This window comes from Takifugu rubripes, chromosome 3 (genome assembly GCF_901000725.2).
Source record: "Takifugu rubripes chromosome 3, fTakRub1.2, whole genome shotgun sequence".
NCBI classification, from domain to species: Eukaryota; Metazoa; Chordata; class Actinopteri; order Tetraodontiformes; family Tetraodontidae; genus Takifugu; species Takifugu rubripes.
This window is the reverse complement of record NC_042287.1, coordinates 5,238,962-5,265,551: the sequence shown is the minus strand read 5'-3', so window position 1 is coordinate 5,265,551 and position 26,590 is coordinate 5,238,962. Positions and strand designations below refer to the sequence as shown.

At 39.8% G+C, this 26,590-nt stretch overlaps 1 protein-coding gene across 2 annotated transcripts in view; it reads right to left on the bottom strand.

Annotated features, from left to right (window-relative positions):
* LOC101062161 (plexin-A1-like) overlaps positions 1 to 26,590 on the bottom strand; it is a 161,722-nt gene that overhangs the window by 81,399 nt on the left and 53,733 nt on the right. For both annotated transcript variants that reach the window (XM_029833920.1, XM_029833921.1), the window contains exon 4: positions 2,376 to 2,507. In XM_029833920.1, the coding sequence (XP_029689780.1) occupies positions 2,376 to 2,507 (132 nt within the window). The remainder of the gene's footprint in view (positions 1 to 2,375; positions 2,508 to 26,590) is intronic.

Genomic DNA, 26,590 nt, shown 5'->3' with positions numbered 1-26,590 from the left:
TCCGACTCAACTGGAGGGAGGAGGCCCTTCTGAGAGCCAAAGTCCAGCAAGGACCATTTCCCCCACAGGGAGTCTCAGACAACATACGTCGCTGATGAGGAGAAAAAGTCTTCTGCTCCCTCGAACATGCTCAAATCGGGGTTATCAATGTAGGAGGTGGAATAATGATTCCATGGACAAAGGTGGAACTGGGTGTTTAATCTTTAAGAACAAACATTAACAAGTGTGCCTAAAACCTCAGGGCCCACGAAAATGCCCGTACTCATAATCCTCCTGGGTGAGAGACATACCCCTGAGTGTCTGCCAGAATCTGACATTTAACATGTCATACTAAAACACGACCATGACCATATTAACATCATGACCAGGGGACTTAAGATGAAAACTAGCCTTCTGGCTAATTCTGGCTTTTTTAACCATGTGAAATCATGTGTTTTATGAAATTGTACTGCCCCCTTTTAAATAAACAAAGATCAAAGATAAAAAAAACATTTATTTATACCTACTGTTTGCTATATATACCTTAATTGCCCCTCATATGTCTTACCTGTGTCATATAGTTCACTATTCCCACCCCTGCTTCATTTCTTCGTTCATCTATAGTATTAAACTGGATGCATCTTGAAAGTTACGAAAGCAGATTCCTAGTCACCGTGTTACTTTTTTTCTCTCTTAGATCAGCAGATAGTGCAATATTTTATGTCTGGCCCAAACAGCCTTTAGCTAGCAAGATGCAACTCATAGGGGTCATTAGGGTCATTGCTCCTGTACTATTTTAACATCGCTTAAGACTTGAAGAAAGATCTATTCTATTACTAGAGCATTTTCTTCATAAACTCATCATATGTTTGAAAGGAAAGGAGGGCCATTCATAATATATAAAATATGAGGCATATGTGTAGGCCTTGCTTACCTTTTAATTACAATTACTGTTGTCAATGTCATCACAAAAAACACTGCAATCCAAACGCTATGCCACCAAAAGATGAGCCATTACATCCCTTATTAGGAGCAGTTTAGGGTAATTGATGAGACATTTTGTGGCAATATATGACTTTCTCTCAGAAAGGTTGAAATATTGTTATATTTTAATGATTTTAAGTCAGCATAAAGGCAAAGAGGTTGAGTCTGAAATAACTATGATAAAGACACCTCTGTAGTTCCTTAGAAATCTCTGGTCCTCTGCAAAAATTAGAACTTTCTCACCTTAAACTAGATACAAAAACTGACAATAATTAATTCTAATTTTTAACTAAGTATTGTTCTGAATTAATATTTAATTTCAATTCTCATGTTGTGATCAGGCACGTTCCGTTAAATCTGAGCTACTGAAGTCACCATTGGCTTCACTCGTCCTTGATAGCCAATCTGTCTTAAACACTGTGCTCGTCATCCCTTTAGAATTGAGGTCTATGACTCAGGCCCCTTTTTTTCACCTCTCAACATCAACACCGCTACTGTCGATTGGTATCAATTACTAGCGACTTCCTCTCTGTGCTTATCCAGACATGGGGAAGTCAATTATATTTAATTGCTTGGAAATTACACAGCACTTGCATTTGCAGCAACTTGTATACATAGTGCAGAAGTGCTGTTAAAGGTTATCACACTGTAGTCATTAAATGATATGAGATAGCTTGAGCAGTGTAAGAAAATGAGGCCGAAGTCTCTAAATCTCTAAACTACAATTTCAAACTCCAGTGAATTAAGACATTTTAGGATAACACCTACACTACAAGCAGAACTACAAGACACAAAATGAGATGCTGATAAGATAGAGTATTTTATAATGAATGCAGACAATGCAGATTTTCTTCTTCTGTAATCAAAGTAAAGCATTGATGAAAATCATCATGCAATATATAACATTTCCCAATGAAGAGGGGAGGAAAAGATCATTTGGAAGGAGGTATGAAACATGGCCTCAAACCATTTTGCTGCTCAGAGTAATTTGTGATTTATGCTACTGTGTCAGAGCAGCTGAGGCTGAATAAAAGCAGTCAGGTTACATTTTATTGCCTCCAGTTGATATTCAACATAATCTTTAAAACTAAAAATGCCCCCACCTATTTAAAATAAATAAATGAAGATTGTTTTTAGGTGCAATGTATTGCCTTTGACTTCCTGTGTAGACTTCATAATCAGCCTCACCCGTCAGCTCCTTATGTTAATGCTTTTAAGACACTTCCTTAATGGAATGCCCATACAGTAGCAGTGTATAAATTCTTACTGTATTAAGATGAGTTTCGTGTGCATGTGGCTTTATCCCTTAGTGTCTGTGAGATTATCACATGCCATGTACTTATTTTCTCAGTCCGTATTATACTTTCACAACATATAAAAGTAGTTTTAAGTAGTGTTGTGGGGTTTCATACCTGTTTATCAGTAAGAGTATACAAATACTGATGATCGTGGCTGAAGAGAAGATCTCTCAGAATGGAGTGCCCATCGCTCACGACTACATTCTCATATTGCGGCGCAGGTTGGACGATGGAGTTCACCAGGATCTGAAGAGAGAGAGTATTCTCAGTGAACATTTCAACATTAATATGAACAGTGGGAGACAATATATAAAAATAATAATATTTATACTAAACAGTAATGGCGGATATTCAGACAAATTTTCCAGCACATCTCACATGTCATTCAGTTTTGACTGTCATAAAATTATGTTCTGATATATGCTGCCTATATGGCCCCATTATTTTGAGCCTCATTTAATGCTGAAATTCCTAAAATACCATTTCATTACAGTGTCTGTTAGCACACGAAAGAATTAAAGGATTTTCTTGTGTTATCAATGACAGTGAATCTACTGAAAGCGTTGCAGATGTATCACAACTCGTGCGCCAGTCTGTAAAATGTTCTCTTGTTTTCGGTGTACTTGTAAGGTTCGATTTTTCTAATCTTCTAGCCTCTGTCTGGTCATCCATCACCTGACAGCACTTTGGTCTGGTCCACCTTTTTTCTCTTTCCCCTAATTCGTCAACCTTTGTTTTGTCGTCTTACGTATGGTTACACAACACAAACATACTGTAGAATGACTGATGTGGATGTGGCTAAGGATGTAGTTACTTCTTCAATGCCGACATGTGACAAACATGCAACTTAATTTACTATTTCCCATTCAATTAAAGAAAGGCTTGTGCAGAGGAGTGGGGAAATAACAGCATGGCACATGCACTGGCCTACAGCTTGGGGTAAAGGGCAGTGGGAGAGAGATTCAGGTCAGCTGGCACAGAAGGGACACCAGACTGGAGTAGGAGACACTGGATTATCATCTAGTCTACGAGCCTGCAGGTTACTGCTCTCCTTTTGTGACCTTTGAAACTTTTGGAGTCACAGAGTTGTGTTGAAGTGGCATCACTTAGGGGGGAAGAAACTTGATTCTTTTTTAAAACAGCAGTTCTGTTTTTCAGAATGGATATTAATGGATTTCATAAGGATTTTATATAATGGATTTTTGGTCAATAAATTAAAAGTAAATGTGCTACACAACCAGTGTTTATCTGTTTTAAAGGGTCTTAAATGTGATTTTATAGCTGCCGCCAAGATGATCAGAAAGATAAAATAATTACCACCATGCCAATCCCTTACATGTTTTAAGTTATTAAAGTTTTCTCACTTCACTGATTAGATTACTGTTTTAAAGTGCAACATTCATATGTATTTTCATTGCACTCAGCAGCAGCGCTCTCTACTGAGTGTTCTGATCATTCATTGCATTCAAATTATTCATCAATCATTTAGTTTCAAAACACTGTTTATTTTGAATATATATGAAGGTCTACATGACATGGCAATTCAATCACTTCAACTGAGGAGAAATCTTGCAGAGCTAAGTTGTTGAGCTCTGTGTGATTACTCCCCTTTTTCCAGGCACTTAAATGTCACTGCTGGTATTGTTGATTGTTTCCATGAGTTCTATTTTTTTTTTTTAAAGACAGCATTGTAGAGAAATCAGTGGCTATTATTAAAGGCTTTCATCCAAGTCTCCAAACTGCCGACTCTAATGCATCTGTAATATATGTCATGATGGAAATAGAGTGACTGTATTTTCTTCGCTGTTTCCATTGTCCAGATTTGTGTTTGTAACGAATAGCTCTTGTTACTTTTTAAAAAGAAATTTCACAGTTTAAAGGGAGCATCTTAGGATATTGTGAGGGTGAGCATACTGTTTGAGGTTTGGGTTAAAGTTATTTGTCAAATTCAACAGACAATTTACTTGGAAAGTGCGCTTAGTGAAAGAAGAACACAGTGGCTTAGAAACGTACTTTGCTTCTCTGCAGGTGCACTGAAGGTATGTTAAAATCAAAAGAAGTCTAGAGGCCAATCATGTAGGGGCTGAATGAAAGAGGTCTTGATGTAGAGAAGGGCAAAGTAGTACACGTGAACTAGGTAGAAAATGAGCTTGGGCCATGATTAATGCCATGCTGGGTTCAAATACATGGGTCAGGTCACAATGTTTTCTCTTTACCATTCTTTTAAAAAATCTGATCTTCCTCCTTAGTCACTTCTTTAATTTTTTTAAATCTTTCTGACTCGATTTGGTCCAAAATCTATAAAATATAAATGTTCAATGTCAATACATATTTGCAAGCTACACATAAAGAGCAGGGCTGAGGCAGTTTACAATTGAGGTAAAACTACAAAAAAACCTTCAACTAAATCCCCAAAAAACTGCTTAGAAAAAAATTAAACATACCACATGCTGGTGATAACAGAAGCTGTGATGGGAATTAACAAAATGTTGCTAACAAAATGGGTTCTGAAAAGCAATTAAAAACACTTCAGCTTGTTTTATGCATCTCATGTTCACACTATTTATCCACAGTGTCACAAAATATGACAGCACAGTTTTGCTCTTCCTCACAACCTAAAATGTCGATTTGAAGGTTGAGTCGGTTCTATGCTCGAGGCTAGGATTGGGTTTAGGTTTAGGCAAGGGTTGATGTTATTGTATAGCCCTGGGAAATGTATTATGTCTATAAGAGTCCATACAAATGATCTTGGAATGTTCTTCCAAAGAACAGAAGTACTATGATGTCTGTGTTTGCATGATTTTTTTTTCTCTGCATGCATGCATCCATGTGTGTGTGTGTGTGTGTGTGTGTGTGTGTGTGACAACTGCTTGAGTGAATTCATGATCCATAGTGAAAATGATTTAGGGCTCATCTGTTGAAGGACTGTGAGTGCACACATATTCACACACTGTACTAATTCTAATAACTGGAGCAGAACTTGGTTCTTGAATTTCAGTTTTAAACAATTAAACTTATAAAAGAAAGAAAGCTGCTATGATAATGATAATGTGGCAGAGGTAGAGCAAAGAGAGTGAGTGTGAGTTGGTGAGCTCAGATTTATAAAACAGTCGATTTAGAGAATGGATGTGTGTCTGACCCTGACTGGAGGGCATCCAAAGTATCACAGCACACCTGCTGACTACACAGTCTACAGCACACACACACACACACACACACACACACACACGTATGAAAGGGCACGTGCTGACTGGTAGAGCCCAATCAGCGAGACAGGTAACTTGGAGGGAAATTAATCATCGTTCTTTTCTCGCACCGCTTCTCTGACAACAGGAGGCTGGCCCCAGGTGATGCACATTCATACACACATGCACCCATAGAGTGACAGGCAGACAGCCGGATGGTGACGGCATGCCGCTACAAAGTTGGCTTCTTAATTAACTTCAGTTGGTTTTAGTAGTCAGCAATGGCTCATTGTCAGGTTCGAGAGGAATGTATTCTAAAATGTATTTTTTAGAAAACTTTTTTTTTCAATCCAGTGAAAATAGCACCTTCCGTGACAGTGAAAATATTCAAGCTTTTCTGAAAAAAAAATAGTCAAACAAGAAGAGTTTCTTCTAAATGAGAAGGACAAATTAAATTACTTTGTTTATACATGTGATTTTTTTTTCAAAAGAAGCAAGCATTTTCAGTTTAGTAAAATAACCTAAAGAGAAAACTCCAACAGACAGTTAAACCCAGCATACTTATGAAACATTAGCTATGAACAGTCTCAGTAAAATGGTTACCTCAAATCAAAATATTTGAACATAGCAAACAGTATGACCAAATATGTAATTACAACAATATTTGAACAGGCAACATTCCATTCTGTCTTGAGCAAGGGGCTGCAAAAACAGTTCTAAACTGTGACATTTAGGAATCTCTGATGTATAACTTTGACAGATTATGCTGTTGGTATTTTTCTATTCCCCAACTCCTCCCCAACTATTAGCACTGCTAGGATTTTCACATTGAAATCTGAGTGCTTGGAGCGATAAGATGTCACAGCATCCTTTTGACTTACATCCCTGGTGGGGAATATGTGCTACAGTATATGACACTTTATAACCAGAAGAGGCTCAGAGGCAATGTCTCTTTCTATTCAAGTCAGGGGCACACAGATAAGCACAAAACTGCATCCACCAGGGCTGTATCTGTACACCCATCCTGTCAAATATTTAGACATGGCAAAGTACTTGTTCGCTTGTCAGCCTGGCTGAGCTCCATGATTACTTGTGTGTGTTTGTGAGCTCTTTAATCTTTCACAATATACTTCAGTTTTTACTTAGAGTGTCTCGCACATGCTCTTTTACTGGATGAGAAAACTAGACACTATGACAGCTTCTTTGTTTTATTATTTCATCTTAGCCTTTTTTCCTCATCTCTCCCACATGTTAACATTAGCACTCTATGCATTACCGGGTAATGCATGTAAGGGTAAAGATTACCCTATCTCAAACAAATTCCTAATTTTCAGGTGACTGCTTTTCAATTTTCTCTATAAATATGACTGAATGCCATTAATCCAGTCTAATTAGTGGCTGGAAAAACACAGTCAGCATAGGAAGCAAAGTATGTATATGTATTAATCATAAAAACCCTCATTAATGCAAACTTTTACAGATTTGTTACATCAGCAGAAACTCCTACAAAGAATTTCCAGATCATTGCCTGACTGAACCCAACCTGAAAAATTAACTACATATTGTGTAAGCATTGCCAATATCACCAGATAGCAATATTTTTTTTTCAAAATAAACATACACCACTGTTGTCATTAAGTAGATAAAAGAAACACAGTGTGGGACAACTGCATAATGACATGCAGGTCATCTCGGGCTCAGCGTAGAGTCGAAATACTGTACATCTATATTGAAATTCTCAAGCATTCATCTACTTATACAGCCAAACACATACCGGTAATTCAGTATCTTCTACAAAGTAAAGACGTTACAGCGCATCTGAATTGTATGTCATTGCTCGTCCATCACTCAGATCTCATTGTTCTGTAAACGTCAAATTAATTGGTACGTTTTAATTACTTTCTTCATGAAATCAGCTGGTGTTTTTCAACTTCAACTACTTAAATGATAAAATATTTAAAAATTGTCCTGTGAACCTTACTAATTCAGTGTTGAAATGAATTTGCGTTGAAATGAAATGAAATCGCCTGTACTCATTAGTATGTTAAGACGTGATTACATGCAATGCACACTTATTGTAACACACATATTATTAATATTCTTTTTAGGTTCTGTATTATGTTTCTCACTTACCTCTACTTCTGTTACTTCCACCGTGTCACACCATACCTGAGACTTCAGGTAAAGTTAGACCTCACACATCGAGGTCTAACTTTATGCTAAATTCACAAAAGCATTCTGCCCTCAGGCAACGCCAGTGGGCATAGGATGTTGCAAACCAACTGGTTGCTTACGTCCTTGGGAAATGTAATGCAAAGATGGTCATGACATTAACATTGAGAGCTGAGAATTTTTACGCATTGGCTCTGAGACTTATTTGATAGGTTTTATATGCTGTTATGCCACACCCTCACTTTCTCGCAGTGAAATGCATGTCAAAAGCAAATTTTAGTATTGAGGTTCAAATGGTCAGAAATGCACCTGACAGCTGTATTTATCTTTGTTCTACCTGTTGCACCCGTGAAAACCCACTTGTGAGCTGTCTGTTATGCTTGCAGGGACAGTGAGGAGATTGAACTCGTGCTAACCCCCAATGTACCCCTATTTGTGCATCATGGGCATTTGGGCTCTTTCCTGGGATACAGAGACAGTTAATGCGACATCTTGGACTGAATGATCAGAGATCACTCTAAGCGCCATTGATTGATTCAGGTATGTATGCTTTATACACTATTTACTCATTAGTGTGTTGCATTTTTTAAGCTATCTTGAGCCTTTTGTGAACCTTTTTAAGGTTTAAATGCACTGTTGTTTTTTTAAACATGTCTGTAGTATATTGTGAGGTTCATGCATATTTGGCAAAAGAAAAAAAAAAAAACTTCACACATTACTTCCACTGTGTTCTTGTTTCTTTCTTCACAGGTGAGAGGTGTCATAATAAAATAAGTACAAAAGCTGGTCCTGGTGCTGCACCACTCCAACACAGATGCAGAGAATGTTCTTTCAATGGTGGAACAAAAAAAGACCAAGATCGGGAACAAGATGGAACCCTGTCATTAATAGTGACGGGAGACCAGCTTTATTTACACAGCAGTTGTTCTGTCAGTTCTCTGCACATCCCTGATCACTTGGTAGCAGCTTGGCTTCAGCTATACAGGACAGGAGAGACACAGGCTGAAAAGAACAATCATGACTGGAGAGAGAATTGTTGGTGCTAAACTACCTTGACTTGTACTCCTCCAGAGTCAGGAAATGGGCAGCAAACATCACTGTTGACCCATCAAACCCCAGGCACAACCTTTTTTCATTTATTCTCTCTGGTAGGCGCATCAACGCTAAACACAAAAGCAGCTTCTTTCCTCAGGCCATCACTCTGATGAGCAACTGGATCTGTCATATACTGCTTTACATTTCATACTGTAAAAAAATATGCATATTTAGTACTTTATGCCATTTGGACTACTACAACAGTGTTATTTTGCACTACCCCCTCTTATCAACTTTAATCCACTCACTGGTTTTTATTTACACGAGTGAGGCTTAATTATATTTCTCTTTATGCCTGTTAAAGTTTGTTATTGCCCCTTTCTGAATGTCTTCTGATTGTATCTATCTATACATGTAATTCAAAGTCAAAACAACAAAAATCCCTGTGTGTGTGTAAATACTTAGCGAAACCTGATTCAGATTTAAGGAAAACTAAATGTTAACTGACAATTACTCAACTTTTCTAAGCTGTACACAGCGAGCTACCCCTCCGTGTGAGTTACTCTTAAGAAACAAGAGGTAAAATTTAGCATTTCTCATCAGGGATCAGTGTCAGATAACAAAGGCATCAAGGGTGTGCAAAGCCATTTCCATCACTGTGAGAGCAAAACTCTTGGATGGAGCACCAATGAGCAGTGAAAGCTCCTTTGCTCCTTTCGAAACGTGTGATGCTGTAACATATTAATTTTTGCTACCACCTTTTCAAAGCACCATTTCTAAAATGGTGAGCCTTAGGGACAGTACAGTTTGGCTAGTAACCTAACAGCTTGCAGTTTGTAGGTTTTTAGAATTTAGAAAAATCCTAAATGAAAAGTAAAAGCTGATCTCAATCACATATAACATATAGGTATTCAGGGGCCCACAGTTACCTGATATCTTACATTGTTATCTTACTGTCCGTAGGTGTATGACAAATGGCTTGAAGGTCAAAACAGAGGATTCAGTCAAATTTTCCAGATCTCTGGCAGTGAGTTTTTGTTCTGTTTATATTACTGATGTTCTTGATTGGAGCAGCTAGGCTAATCTGTTCACAGACTCTATGAAAATGTTATCCCTGCCTTTATTCTGCACAAAACTAAAAGGAGTCGTTGGATTCTCAAATATAGAAAAAAAAACTAGACTTAAACTTGTTCCCTGCACGACTCTACACCACTAATGATGTGGGCTGTGGATGATGTAACCTATTGTGACTGAATGATAAGAACTTTTCTCTTTAGCTTGAACTAGGTAATGTGGACTTTACCTAGGTAAAGGTTCATTGAAGGCGCTTTGCCCCTCATCCAAGAAGCATCATCAGTTCTAAGAACATGCATGTCCTTCAAGGTAAGAGTTAACCCAATCAACTCTCCATGAGTTGAATGGTTGCTGCCTAGGCTTTGAAACAATCAACTCCATTTTCTTTAGTTTACACAGGTCGCTATTAAAAGATTGTTTAATTTTACATCACCCCAGAGGAATCTGTAAAAAATCAGTAGTCCTTGGGACTGCTCATACAGTCCCATATAGTGAATTCTGGATCATCTGCCAACTGTGTGATGATGAAATGAAGACAGTCCTTAACGGGACCAGTGATGTGGCTGCTTCAAATGTATTAAACTGTTTCATCAGCAAAATGTTGCACCTTTTTATTTCACTCTGACCACAGATATCCCCTGCCCTTCCTCAGCTTTCTCCTCAACTCGTCACCACCTTTCTTTCTTTGATGCACCAGCTCAGAAGATGGGAGCCACCAAGCAGAACATGCTTGTGAACAGTGCAGACCAGTGTGTGTGTGTGTGTGTGTGTGTGTGTGTGTGTGTGTGTGTAAGAAAAAGAGAGGGAGCAAGAGAGGGAGAGGGAGTGTGCATGTGTGTGATTTGCCCTGCAGTGAGCAGGGAAACTACTGCTAAACAAGCTCAATTTGTCAGGAGCAGAGAGGTGTGGACCTTGAGGACTGCAGCAATGCACTCTTGGAGGTAAACAGAGGAGTATGGATTTTTAAAAGAAAAGAAATAAACATTTACGAAGGGGGAAAACATTCAATAGATTTCAATGTTCTGCTCCTTTGGATGAGCCCCACTGGAGCAAACAGCAGGAGGAAATTATACTCCATCAACGTCACTCCATCTGTGTGACTTTGATGAAGTGCAGTCAAGACCCAATCCTGACTGTGCATTAGAGATCATATGTGTTTGTGTGTCCATGTGAATACAAATCAGGTGACAGGTGACTTAATATGGGTGAGTGGCTATATATTATAAGACGGACTACATATGGAACTACATACAGATTTGCTTCAAAGGCCACGAGCTTATAATGGCTACATACCAATCCAAATATAGACAATGCATTCAATACAGAAGCAAAAAAACTCAAATGATCGTTACCATAAATTAGACACCAGCAGCTAATATATTGGGGGTAAAATGGTGTAAATTCTAGGTCCAGTTAAAGTTTAGTTTTAAGTTAATTTAATGTTAAGTTTTACAGTTGAATGATAACTTTAATTTAAACAGCGATTCAAAATACAAACCGGTACAATTAAAAATCCATCCAAAGTACAAAATAACAGTTTTTGGTGGTACAGTGATTTGAAATGAATACAGGGTATGCAACCGGTTTATTGCTATCAAGTACAATGAGAGGTTTTGATCCTTTCTTTTTTTTTTATTTTGTTTGTTCTCTTACCATCCTGTCCAGCATCAATGTTGACCCCGACCCTCAATTGTCTGTCTCTGAATAAGACGAATTCAGCTAAAAACCAGCAGTTATTACCAGCAATCACTTGTGCTATTACTGGGATAATTTTGTGGAGAGGTAATGGCGAGCACCTTCTATAACCATTGCAGCTTGTCAGAGGCGATGGTGGCATCACATGATTGAGTTTGCAGGAGGTGTAGCTCAGTGGAAGAGCATAGGACTGCAGATCCCAAGTTCAAACCTGGGCACTTCCAATCATAGAACTTTCTTTTCTGCTGTTTAAAATAACACACAGTGTGCTTTATGACAGCTACTCTTATTCTGGGTCCGTTCCAGTTAGCCTTAGTTTAATTTGCATCAGAAAAGAGTACTTGTGAAGCGCACATGATCTAGCTTTACCTGCATTGGTATGTTATTGATTGCTACAGCTGCATAAAGTGTCTGCTTTTTAAATGTATTACTGCAAATGCAATTGCGCTTATTTCTACAATTATTATGGTATTTAATTAGTTGAAAAATAAAAAAAATATGTTTAATGAGATGAAAATATTAGAAGTCACATCTGTGTGGGAAAGTTTCTGCATAATTTCATTCATTCATTCATAATTTCATTGTACTCCCCACCTGCATCTTCTCTTTTTTCTGTATTCCCCAAGTCCCCATGCCAGAAAGAGAGAGTGCAGTGGACAGCTGGATTAATCTTGTTATCCTCTAACACATTCTGTCTTCCACTTTATGTCTTGGAGCTGCTGCAGGACAGCCTTGCCGTTGCTCTGGGATGAGGCAAAAAAAAAGCAGCGCTTATATTTGTGGACTGTTCTCTCGTAGTGTTGTGTTCTCGGTCCTTTTATATACAATTTTTGCAGCTGTTTGCAGAATATGGCACTTAAGAGAAAAACATAGCAAGCTTTAGGTTAGCAAATATTGTAATTAACAAAAAACAATGATCAAAGATGCTTAATTATTCAAGCTTCTTCTAAGTCTGTGCATCTGACTGTGTTTGAGGCCCCGCTCAGATTTGTAATTACATAGGAGTGATGATGAGCTGTTTTTCCCCCTCTCCTGTGGGAGCTCTGAGCTAATTATAGAGGCAACGGAGCTTCAAATTGCCATTTAAAACAGGCAGATGAAGAGAGACAATAACACCCTCCCTTGGTGGTGTCACCAATGTGTACTAAGTGTAGCTGTATGAAAGAAGCACAAAAAAGACACATTTTGACGGACTAAAAGTCTGTTAATTTTGAAAGATGAGGTAGCAGGGAAAGTTTAAGAACATGAGGGGTTAAGGTAGTTTTTGTTACAGATGGAGACAATCTGCTCACTTCAGCAGAACCTCCTTTTTTCAGTCACCACATAGAAGGAGGGCATACAGGGAAAAAAGATGCTGAAGATTGGAAGTAAGTTGAAGGTCGGAGGCACAGCGGTTTAAGAGCTCTTACAGTCTTATCATAAATTCATCATAAATCACCATATCATGTTATGACCGCTAGTATCTGTTTCAAGAGACACACGTAATTTCTGTTAGTTGTTACACAGAGTGTTCACGCAGGCTAATGAAATAGCTCCAGGAATAATGGAAGAAGATAACATGCCAGAGTGTGTGTGTGTGTGTTTGTGTGTGTGTCTGTCTCTGTGTCTGTGTGTACAGTCTCTATAGATGTCTTTCCTGTCTCAATCTCATCGGCATACATGGGTTCTAACCCCCGTGTTGAATAATTAGCATGTTTGTGTGTGAGATAGAGTTTCAGTCCATCAGTGTAATGACTTTAGGGTGGACAGTAATCAGACACTGGTCCGATCTGTAACTAACACCACCCTGTCCTTGTACGAGAGGCCTTTGCCTTAAAACCTTCCTGTTCAAAGAAGCCTATGCTTAGTACCACTGCAATACAAATATGGCTATTTTGAGGCCTTTTGATACAGTAAGAATGTCTCATCCTTTGCCAATATGTTAATGCTTTTATTTAATACTTGAGCAAGCCTGCTGGTGTATACCAAAAACAACCAGAATTTTAGGTTGAATCTTCAGCAAAATTATTACACAAAAGGTTCACCTTATATGCACGTAAACTGCATGTATTTTCTGTCAACTGACATATTTTAATCAGGGTCACAAGAGGGAGTTGGAGCCTACCACACACACTCACACACAAACAGGTGACTGTGTGAACCACTGCACTGCAACATGCCACCCAACAGGATAAACCAGGAAAAAAACGGCCGTCTTTTGGTAGACCCTATCAGCAGTTACAGACACTGATATGCATGCTGGATGAAGCTGAAATTGCCTGCCCAAGTAGTTTCTGATTGTATTTCTCAAAATAAAATAATGCAGAGGCTCGATTTCCTTTTCTTTTTTCTGAAAGCTGAATTTCTTTCAAGCATAAAATAAGCCAACCTTGCCACCAGCAGTAGACTGGATTATAGCAAAGCATGTTTGATATGGGTGACGGGTTTTAAATACGGTAATATGTGAATGTTAAGTAGTGTGACAGCATAGGAGTATAAACAGTGTAATTTGTATATTCAAAAGTTAAAATTAAATTAAAACTCATCAAAACATACATGTCAGCATCAATATCATTTTTTTAGCTATCAACGGCAAATAGGTCTATTGTTTTGCAAGATGTATAAGGTAACTCTCTTTCTCAGGTAATGTGGCACGCTCACTTACACATTTTTTTTTCTTTTTTCAAGGAGACACGCAAATATCACCACATGCTGAGGAAAAGCTTTCCCCATGACTGGTAAGCTTATTATAGTGCCAGGCCGAGACATACACATTCAGCCTACTGACCTTTCTGTACTTCCCAGACAGATTTTAAGAGTTCTTATCCTATTCATTTAACCATGAACCTGCAGCTCTATCTGGTACAATGTTTATAGGCTTAATAATGCCAGATACCAGTTTTATATGTGCAAATTGATAGTTTCCAAACACATTTTCCAAGAAAGTAAAATAGTTTTTGATGTGAGTTCATAGGGATCATTGCAATGACAGGGTAAGACTTTAGGAAGGAGGGTTTAAGGACCAATTAAACTCTAACTCAGTGCATCTATTTTTATGTGGTTGCCTTGTGCCATAGAATCAGACAACACTTTCTATTGCAACATCAATAATTTGGAGCTATAAAGAGAAGTTTCTACAGGTAGACGCCACATGAGAAGTTATGGAAGAGAATTGATCAATTCAAAGGAATTTGGGCCTTAGCCTCTTATACTGATAGTAAAGCTTAAATACACTTGAAATAACAAACAATGCCAGACTGCACAGTCTACAAAAGCAAACACACCCTCTGTCTCATACAAGACATACAAGCCTTTTTTTTGTCAGCTCTTCTCATACATTTTTCTCTTCATCTTGGCCATTATTTCCCTTGGATTGCTGATAGCATGCTGGAAGATATCCCAGCTGCATACAGTCAAAGGCAGGATACACTCTTGGATCATTGCAGGGCCCTATCTGAGCATTTGGAGGTTTGGTACCTTGCGAAAGGGCACCTCAGCAATGTTGTGAAGGTGTCCTGGCCCCTCTCCTGCTTCCTACCTTCCATATTTTGTCTGCAACCAGGGCTTGAAACAAGAATACTCCACTTCTCAGCTCAGTCCTGTACACAGCTACCAGCACCCCAAATGTTGTCTTCTCTACTCAATCCTGATCAGTACCACATCATTATGAAATAACAGAAAAAAGCAATCGATCTTAATGATGAAGAGGGACAAGGTTATGCCAGATGGAAGGAAGCAATGACAAGTGAGGTGTATGTAACAGTGTGTGATTCTCTGCTACCTAATGCTCACATGAGTATCTTCTATCCACCAATTATAGCGGTGGTGACAGTACCATTTTGATCTTCCATTATACACTATTGAGATCTGGAAGAACAAAAAACAGAACGGTGTGACAGAAGCATGTAAAGAATGAAATTAATCAATGGGAAGAGGATAGATTAAAGGTACATTTTTCGCTTAACAATAAATTTTTCATTGCCATTTTAAATAACATGGTATTGTTGTTTTTTAAAAAAAATCACATGCATTGACATATCCTGCCATAATTCACCTCCTGGCAAAATAATGTATGTCTCACAATGGAACTAATTCTCTTCAGACCAAGCCTTACAACCCCTTTGAGATTTTCTCACTTCTCACTTTTGCTTGACATCCTGCTTATGATGGAGTTGCATTTGCTTTCTCACTGTTTGAATTTATTCTACAAGGACCAGCAGGTCCCAGCACACTGAATTTAAATTGTTCAACTGTTTCAAAATATAATTCGACTATTGTGATATAGATGATTCCTATAAGTTTGGAGGACATAAATGTACATCATTTAAGTGTAGCAGGAAGCTAGCAATGTATATTTCTAATTGTTTGTTAATTTTAACTTAGTTCTATCCAGTAATCTTGGAGGAAGGAATGTAGTCAGGAATGCCTGATAAGTTGCAGTGGGTGGGCCTCTGTGAGTTCTGTCAGGCACTCAAACACACCACTCACTCGCTGAGTGCCCTAATTTCCCCATCCTTCTATACTTTTGTGGCAGGTTGTTTTCTACATCGTTCAATTTAAAAAGATTCCCTTTAGAGACCTTGAGAAAATGACAGAAAAAAATAAGGAACAAAGAAACAGAGAAGAATGAGACACAAATTTAAAGTGTGGGGACAGAGAAAGTGTCCTACAAGGACAGCAATTTCAGCATCAGTGGAGATGAATGGAAGCAGTGGGGGGGGATGGAAATGGACCAGTGAAAACCATGATGTCATGATCAGTGAGATGCAACCATGTGGTAAACACACTGGCACCACATGGATGTAAAACACATACACATGAAATGAACACGCATCAGTCCTATAACTCATCATGGCTGGTTCACAAATCAATCTGACTATTGTCACGTTTTACCTTGTTCCAATTCAACACACAAATCCACCTCCACTTAGGCTATACTAAAAATAAGCAAATCCAATTATACACAGCTCAAAAAATAGAGGAACACTTTTTAGTCAGAATATAGCAACCTATCAGTCAAACTTCTGGAATATTGATCTGGTCAGTTAAGTAGCAGAGGGGGTTGTTAATCAGTTTCTGCTGCTTTGTTGTTAATGAAATCAACATCAGGTGCATCAGAGGGGCAACAATGAGACGGCCCCCAAAACAGGAATGGCTTTCCAGGTTGAGGCCACTGATACTTTTTTCCCTCCTCTTCTCTTTTGGCTGATTTTTTACTGACTGACTTTCTACTGCTGTAGCTATTCATTTGGCTTGGATCAACATCTGTGTTGATAGCATGGTGCGGTACCTGGACGCTACAGAGGATGCACAGTAGTCCAACTCCTCCAGGATGGAACATCAATACATGCCATTGCAAGAAGGTTTGCTGTGTCTCCCAGCAAGTCTCAAGAGCATGGAGGAGATTCCAGGAGACAGGTAGTTACTCCAGGAGAGCTGGACAGGGCCATAGAAGGTCCTTAAACCCTCAGCGGGATCAGTATCTGCTCCTTTGTGCAAGGTGGAACAGGATGAGCACTGCCAGAGCCCTACATAATGACCTCCAGCAGGCCACTGGTGTGAATGTTTCTGACCAAACAATCAGAAACAGGCTCCATGAGGGTGGCCTGAGGGCCTGACGTCCTGTAGTGGGCCCTGTGCTGACTGCCCGGAACCGTAGAGGTCGATTGGTATTTGCCAGAGACCACCAGAATTGGCAACTACGCCACTGGCGCCCTGTGCTCTTCACCGAGGAGAGCAGGTTCAACCTGAGCACATGCGACAGACATGAAAGGGTCTGGCGATGCTGTGGAGACCGTTATGCTGCCTGCAACATCATTCAGAGTGACCGGTTTGGTGGTGGGTCAGTGATGGTCTGGGGAGGCATATCCCTGGAAGGACGCACAGACCTCTACAGGTTAGATAATGGCACCCTGACTGCTATTAGGTATCGGGATGAAATCTTTGGACCCATTGTCAGAACCAATGCTGGTGCAGTGGGACCTGGGTTCCTCCTGGTCTACGACAATGCCCGACATCATGTGGCTAGAATATGCAGGCAGTTCCTGGAGGATGGAGGAATTGATACCATTAACTGGCCCCCATGTTCACCTGACCTAAACCCAATAGACCACCTCTGGGACATTATGTTTAGGTCCATCCCGTGCCGCTAGGTTGATCCTCAGACAGTCCAGTCAACCAATTATGAAGAGGGAATGACTGTAATGTGCTCAGTTAATGTCAAAGCAACTTTTACTGAGCATCATTGAGTAAATAATTAAAAACGAAACATCTACGGGTACACAATGTATCTAATTGTCTTTTTCCATTGTGAATGACTTTCCATTTATCAGACTTTGACTGTAACTTGGTAAATAATAGCAACAGAAAAATTCTTTCTAACTTTACCAGAAATCAGGAACACGCCGGTGTATAGATAGGGGCCCAATAAGATCCACGCCTACTGGCTTAAGAAGCTGACTGCACTCCATGAACGCCTGGCAGCACAGATGAACCAGCTGCTAACATCAGGGGACCACCCAGAGTGGCTAACCCAAGGCCGGGCAGTCCTCATAATGAAGGACCCCCAGAAGGGCACAATACCATCCAACTACCGGCCCATAACCTGCCTCAGCACCACATGGAAGCTCCTATCAGGCATCATTAGATCAGCAGGCACATGGATCAATACATGAGCAGAGCACAAAAAGGCATAAGGAACAACACCAGAGGTGCCAAACACCAGCTACTGGTCGACAGGGCAATCGCCCAGGACTGCAGGACGCGGGACATCAACCTGTGCACTGCCTGGATTGATTACAAGAAAGCCTATGACTCAATGCCGCACACATGGATGATAGAGTTAATCCTGAACTCCATGAAGCTGTGGAACACAACTCTGGAAGCCAACTCAAAGCCAATTGTGCGGGTGAGCATCAGATGTGGCATATATCAAGGAGATGCTCTGTCCCCCCTGCTGTTCTGCATAGGCCTAAACCCCCTCAGCCAGATCATCACCAAGAGTGGTTATGGGTACCAGTTCTGAAGTGGAACAACCGTCAGCCACCTCCTCCAGGAAAGGTGATCGCAACTGATGGGGTTGACCTACCTGAAGGGAACATCACAGATGTGCAGGACAGTTACAAATACCTGGGGATCCTGCAGGCAAATGGAAACCATAAGGAGGCAGCTGGGAGGTCAGCCACAGCCAAATACCTACAGAGGTTAAGACAGGTCCTGAAAAGTCATCTGAATGGTAGATCCAGGCCATAAACACCTATGCCCTGCCAGTAATCAGATACCCTGCTGGCATAATACCCTGGCCACTGGAAGAGATACAAGCCACTGACGTCAAGACAAGGAAGCTCCTCACCATGCACGGAGGGTTTCACCCTAAGTCCAGCATCCTGAGGCTGCACACAAAGCGAAAGGAAGGGGGCTGAGGACTAGTAAGTGTCTGAATTACTGTCCAGGAGGAAACAACAAGCGTCCGAGAATACATCATGAAGATGGCCCCCACTGACCCATTGCTGAGTGAATGCCTCAGGCAACAATAGCCCACCAAGGAGGAGGAACCTGAGGGGCTATCATGGAAGGACAAGCCCAGGCATGGAATGTATCACCGATAAATTGAGGAAGTGGCTGATATCGAGAAAACATACCAGTGGCTGACAAAGGCCGGACTGAAAGACAGCACAGAGGCACTAATCATGGCTGCACAGGAACAGGCCCTGAGCACCAGAGCAATAGAGGCCAGGGTCCACCATACCAGACAAGACCCTAGGTGTACACTGTGTGGGGATGCCCCTGAGACAGTCCAGCACATCACAGCAGGGTGCAAGATGTTAGCAGGCAAGGCATACATGGAGCAGCCATGGACTGGAGGTCCCAGGGTCCAGGTGGGAGACACCCTCGAAAGTGCTGGAGAACAAGCAGGCCAAGATCCTGTGGGACTTCCAGATCCAGACTGACAAGATGGTGGTGGCCAACCAGCCTGACATAGTGGTGGTGGATAAACACTGGAAGACAGTGGTGGTGATAGATGTAGCAATCCCGAGTGATAGCAACATCAGGAAGAAGGAACACGAGAAGCTGGAGAAGTATATATATATATATATATATATATATATATATATACACATACACACACACACACACACACACATATATATATATATATATATACACATACATATACACACACACACACACACACATATATATATATATATATAAACAGCACAGCTGCTGTTTAGATGGAAATTAAATAAAATTATAGAAAAAGTTTTAAGAAATTTGAGAATGATCAGCATTTGTTTTGTTGGTAATGGTAACAGAAAACAGAATATGAATGGTTTGGTTGCTGTATGATGAATGCAATTTCAATTTTGACACAATCTGTGCTAGTGCTGTGCAGCGTCCAGGCATCACAGTAATAAAGAATCTGGTGAATCACTGCAAACTTATGAGGTGATGGGGGGACAGTCTTTACATTTTCCAATATTCTGGAGATGAGAAAGAAAACCAAAATGAAAGAAAATCACAGTAGAGGAGCTGTCCAGCACTGGTGATGAGTTCAGGAACACGCTCTTTAACACATGAAGCTGGGAAGAGCTGGATCCCTGTTCACATTCCACAAAGAGTAGTGACACAGCCACACAGGATCACACAAGTTTTCTTTATGGCCATCTAATTCAATCAGCATGCTGTGAAAGACAGTACAGTTCAGAGCTTTGACCTCTGCTGATGAGCAGCCATCTCACAAACCACACACAGTTACACACTTCCAGATAGGGAGCCTGTCTGAGAAAATGACATCATCATCAACCGAAAAAGTCATAGAGGTCAAGGCTGGTTGGAAACCTGTCCCATCGGAATGGAGATTACCCTGGCGAAATGGTTATTACGCACTTTATGAGGGCCTGCTATGACAAAAGCATCTAGAGCTACATCCCTCCTCCCACACCTCAGCTGGATTGATAGAGCATCCCATTACTGATAGATGGATGGAGCAGATTATGGAACGCTCCATTAGTGTCACTTCTTATAGGTTGGCAAGATATGTGATTCTGTGGAGGAGATAGTGGAGGAAAGAGGGCCTGGGACAATCTGGCTCCGGTTGCTGATTCTAGTGGTGCAAGTGTGAGACTTAAAGGTTATCTATGTAAAATTTTATTGGAACACAAGCCATCATAACAGTCTAGCTTGTCTAGTTGTTAAAATATAGAGAAGATTTAATGTGCATATTCTAACAGAGTAATGAAAAATAAAAACTCAGTGTAAGGTACAAGTTTGTGGTGGTCACACACTGTCACTGTGGGAGGATAAAAAAAGTGTAAAACACTGGATAAGTGAGAAAATATGAAAAAATAAATAAAGGAACATTTTACAATTTTAAATCGTATTTAAGGCGGTCAAATAGCCCCTGTACATTGGTGAGACTAAGCAGCCACTACATACAGTAGATGCATGGCCCAACACTGGACAGCCAACTTAAGACAGAATTTAGCTGTCCATTTACATTTAAAAGATAAAGCACACTCATATTAAAACAGAAATGGTCACATTCTAGCCAGAGAGGAAAAGCTGGTTTGAAAGAGGAGTAAAAAAACGTCCTCTTAGTCAAATTGGAATGATCATCACTGAGGAGCAGTAAATTTACCATAACCTGGTTCCAGTTACTATCCTAGATAGACAAATTATCATACTTAGGGGGTTGTCTAATCGTTAGGTCACATCTTAGTTATACTGCTATCGGCCGAGGCTGCCGGGGTCCAGAAACATGATCACTTGACAGGCCTCTGTCACCCCACTGGGTCACGGTCTCCTCTCCACTCTTCTCCTCTCCTCCTCACCAAGTAGACTAGTGATGTTATTTCTTGTGTAGTTTTTCTGCCAACGCCCCCCCCCCCCCCCCCCCCCCCCCCCCCCCTTCACTATTCATCTCCAGGTATCACCGCCTTTATAAGCTGTATACAGACCTACTGACCTCCGACCCCACTGACCCACCCAACCTGACTCTACCGGCAGCTTATTTTAATTAATATACTGTATTTCTATGTTCTATCTATTCTCTCTTCTACCTGTCCTCCCCCTTCTCCTCTCTCTCTACCCAGCCGGCCATCAGCAGGAGGGTCCCCCTATATGAGCCTGGTCCTGCTCAAGGTTTCTTCCTGTTAAAGGGGCGTTTTTCCTTGCCACTGTTGCTTGTTGGGGGTCAGGCCCTGGGATTCTGTAAAGCGCCTAGAAACAATTCTGATTGTAACAGATGCTATATAAAGCTAGCTAGCTAGCTAGCTAGCTATCTAGATAGATAGATAGATAGATAGATAGATAGATAGATAGATAGATAGATAGATAGATAGATAGATAGATAGATAGATAGATAGATAGATAGATAGATAGATAGATTGGAATAACCTGTAAAGGACATGATTATATTTCTATGATCCAGTCAGAAATCAATTGCTACTCTGAATATGCTGTCTGACCTATAGGACAGGCAAATTTGGCAAAGACCAGTAAAACCATCCTTTAGGTTAGAAAGACATTGAAATGAACCTGAGCAACTCTGGTAGAGTGTTGGCGACATTGTTCAGAACATTAATTAAGAAGATTAATGTAAATTTGGAATGGTCTAAAGAGGGCTTTATTAGTATTCCCTTCGGATTTCCAAAACTCTACATAATTATTGAAATATAAAGACTTAATAATGAAAATATATTTTTGTATTTTCTCATAAATCAAGAAGAGGACACTGATCACAGTTTTAACAACACAAGACTTTACACTTTGAAGGTTAGACTAGAATGAGAAATAGTTGCATTTTAAGCGTAAAATTGACTTTGTGGTGCCATCATTGCGGGATGATGAAAAAGTGGGTATACCCTATTTACTTGGTTGCTCAACAGCATCCATATGCAAGGACACTTCTGCATTCATGAACACACACACACATACGTAGCTACACTTGTGCATTGAAATGATGTACCCTCAGACCAGTGATATATTCCATCGACGGAGACCATGACTCCAGTGTGCCTACTTGCTTCATTACACATGACCACTGCACACATTTACCGTGACCCAGGCCTCATACCGTTGCAGCATGGAAGGTCTCTATTTTTCCCCCTTCCATTCCTTTACTGACCCCATTGCCGGGATGAAGGTGTTATTAACCCCAATGGAGCCAGCAGGAAGGTGATTCACGTCCTTTAGGGTAATGTCTCCTGTCCTCACCTCATATCTTGGGTAATGGAGCTGTGAACGCCAGCTGAGGCCTGGTGGCGGGATATTTAATCTTAGGAGAAAGATGACTTGGTACCATTAGAGGTAATGGAAAAGCAGTTGAGAAGAGTAGATTTAAGATTTTCAGATGAAGATGCCGTGTCTCCGTCAGTGTCAACTGATTAAATGTGTAATTAATTGCAATTTACATACTACACTGTTTCGTATCCTTTAAGATAAAGGTCTTTCTATCGCTTGATGTTGCCCCTAGCATTAGATGAGGGTCTGAATAGTTCATGGAAGTTGGAATCTGCTCGCAAATTGAGCACTGGTTCCTTTTCTCCTTCCATGACCTGTGGTCAATGACAATCTGGCAGAGGTTTTAGTTGCTTATGTTGGTGTTACAAGGCTGCTAGCATCAACCTGCCCTCCACCCTCTTCTCCACTTCAACTTAACTCTCCACGATCTCTCTCCCCCTCCTTTCTTTCATTCTCTTCTCTTTCACTGTCCCTCTTTCCATGTTCCTTGCTAGTCATATATCTCATGTGCTCCTGCTTCAACTGCCTCTTGTTCTCTGCTGACTCCCTCATCCATCTCTCTGCTTTTAATTTCTCTCCCTCTCTCCCTGTCTTACTGCTGAGTGACAGTGCAGTTAAATTGTTATTGGGTTCTGAGGAGGGTGCAAAGCAGCAGCACAGTCTCAGCAGGTTAAAAAAAATGATTGTATTTATATTCATATAATTGGGATGTTACAGCTAAATCTAAAATTAAATATTCAAAGCCAATTCAATCAAAATATGCACTGAATAAACTTAGATATATGACTTTCCCTCTGTCACCTAACTGCATTAAAACCTATTGTTATTTCTGTCATTCAGCCAAAACAAATTTAGAAACACTCTTTTTACTATTTTGGCAAGGTGACCACATGTTTTCACTAACAGCATAACTTACTCCAGTATATTCACAGGTGGAAAAATAAAACGTTTGTAGTTTTAAGATAATATGTGTCATAATGGTATGTGACAAAAGCACGTATCTGACCAATGGTCCAAAATAATGCACAATATATGCTATAATATAATAATGTCCAATATATAAAGTAGTATGCCCTTTGGTAAGAGAATGTGTTGTGGGGATGTGTTGTTCGATGATTGATATCAAAATACACATTTATAATATATCTCCTACTTAAGCAAAACTAATCCAATAGAACCACGACACTTCTTTGATCTAATTTTAGGATTTAATCCTATCTGATAGTCATCAAAATTAGCACTATAAATAGATGGTTCAAGTGTTTAAGCAAAGGCTTTAAGCTTTAATTAGGTGTCAATATTTGAGGGTCTTGGTCAATTAATTTCTCTAACTCCATATATTTTAATGCAGAATGGTATCACAACATAATTCAGCACATTTTCTAGACACATTAGCACATAACAGCTCCTTTCAAGACCACTTTTATGGAAATTTGTATCTAAAAATATACTCATTTCACCCCTTTATTAAATTCTGACACACTGTGCTGGATTTGTTTCATGTGTGTGTCTGCGCTTATGTTTGAATGTGTATATCCTTGAACACAGTAGGACACAGTCACCATCGAGCACTGTCACAAATTACCTCATTAAATTCCATTGCATTAAAGCCACTTTCATAAATTTAGCATAGTCCCAGACCCATTGTCCGCCTGCAAATGAGATTAAAGCAACATTTGCCTTTCTCCTCGCTTTCAATTAGGTTTCTAGAAGGACAGGCCGGGCACAGTGCCTTAATGAGGGGAGAGGAGAAATAAGTGAAAACCTGGGCTTTCGTAGCACTTTGGTTTTCTAAATCAAGGAAATTTTGTAATGTGAATTAGATAACATTCAACAATGTACCACCATTTCTATTAAAAGTGTTTTGGGTTCTTTTTCTGCATTACTTAATAGGTGATAAAATGATCTGCTGTGATGCAAAACTGAATGGTGTACATTTTATAATAAATTGTATAAGCCTTTTAGGTTGACTGTAAAAAATGCTAGATGCTTTCAAAAAAAGAATATCTCAAACAGAAAGGCAAGAGAAGTGGATTTAAGTACATTTGAGAAGAAAACAAGAACAATTTAAAGCAGGTGAACACATGAGAAGAATTGGGGATAAGTGTTGTTGGGACTTGTCATGGGTGTACCATGCCTCTAGCCCAAAGGCAGCTCGGGTAAGTTCCAGCCCCCCTTTGACCCTGATAAAGCTGTCAGGATGGATGGATGGATGGATGGATGGATGGATGGATGGATGGATGGATGAAGGAAAGGATAGATGAATGAATGGATAGATGAATGAAAGGAAGTGGAAGGGGGTATGGGAGGTAGGGAGGAGATTGGAGGACAGTATCAAAAAGAAAAAACTGACAAATAACACACAGAAACACACAGCGGATGAACCCAAATAGTGAGAAAACAAAACAAAACAAAGATGTCAGTGTTTTTTGTTGTTGTTTTTGTTGCTGTCAGTCTGTGACTATACTGAAACAATAATGGTAAAGAAAAGAAGTGAAAAATGTATATATGTGAATATGAAATACTGTTTATTAATACTGCAGTCTCATACAACTATTTACTGATACAAAGCGATGTCTGGTTTTCAAGGCATTTATTACCATATTAGCATATGTAAGAAAATCCAAATGCAACAATAAGTGGACCACAGTCCAAATGCATTAAGATATCAGGTAAAATATAAAATTTGGCCTCTCTCTCCAAAGCACTGTTGAACATTGTTGGGGGTATTCTGACTGAATCTGCCTACATGCAACGATTTTTCCTGTCAGTCTCAGCCATGGATGAAGGGTTGTGCTTAAGTATACATGGTGCTCGCAGGACATTATTTTATAGACGGATGGTGATCTTTGTCAGCTACACAGCATGACACCACAGCAGCACAACACTATGTAGCAGCTGTAGGTTATGAAATAAAATTACAACTCCATTAAAGTATAAACATATAGATCCATTCACACTGAACCGTAACTCATTTACCGATTGTGCACAATAAAATTCAGGAACACAAGTCACAGCCAGGGTGCACTGTAATTACTGAAAGCACTGTGTGGCCAGTCAGCCAACTACATTGGACAAGTAGGTTTTGTTCAGGAGCCGAAGACTAAAACAGGTCCATTTGAGAGCCTGTGTGGAGAGGGCTTGTGTGGCTGATCTGCATGTGAAAGACACGGGGAGCTTCACACACACTTTGAAGGTTTCGAAAGAAAAGGATACACACATATTCATGCATACTCAACAACAAACATGATGAGGATGAACAAGAAGAAAGGAGACGACATGCTGCAAAAAGAGCTAAATCACAAAACTTAAAACGTGTTACAAAACTTATTTTCTCAAACAATATTCTATTCTACATTAACTTATTCATCTTTGATGTGAACTTAGCTTATATCTATGTGCAGACTACACTTTGCCAAAATTGTTGTAGTGTACACAGTGCGAAAGTGTACGAAAGAGGCTGACCAATGCCAAAGTGAGTAAAGAAGGAAACTGGGAGACAGAAATTGCACTGACACAGCCTAGGATGTTATATATCATTTTTTGAAAATATTATGTAAAAACTCATTGATTGAAGAACCACCGCAAAAAGTAAAACAAACAAACAAAAAGACTGTTTTTCTAGCTATACCATGGATAAAAGTCTTACAATTTGCATAGATTTTGTTTCTTCACAAATTCTCCCAAGTAGGTTTACGTGAAACCCAATGTTTTAAATTTCTACGATTGTAAATATTAAGTTAGTAATGTGCTTTTCTGCCACTCCAAGTGTCTTATCCTACAATTCTTTTGTTATATATTTTATGAATTCAAATGCATTTACATCAAGGCAAATATTCTGATCTGTCCTACGTAACTGATATTAATTAATTCAGACCAATGTATATATCTTCTTTTCTACTCCTCTTGCACTCCAGCTCTTTTCTACTCATTCCTTTGACTGCT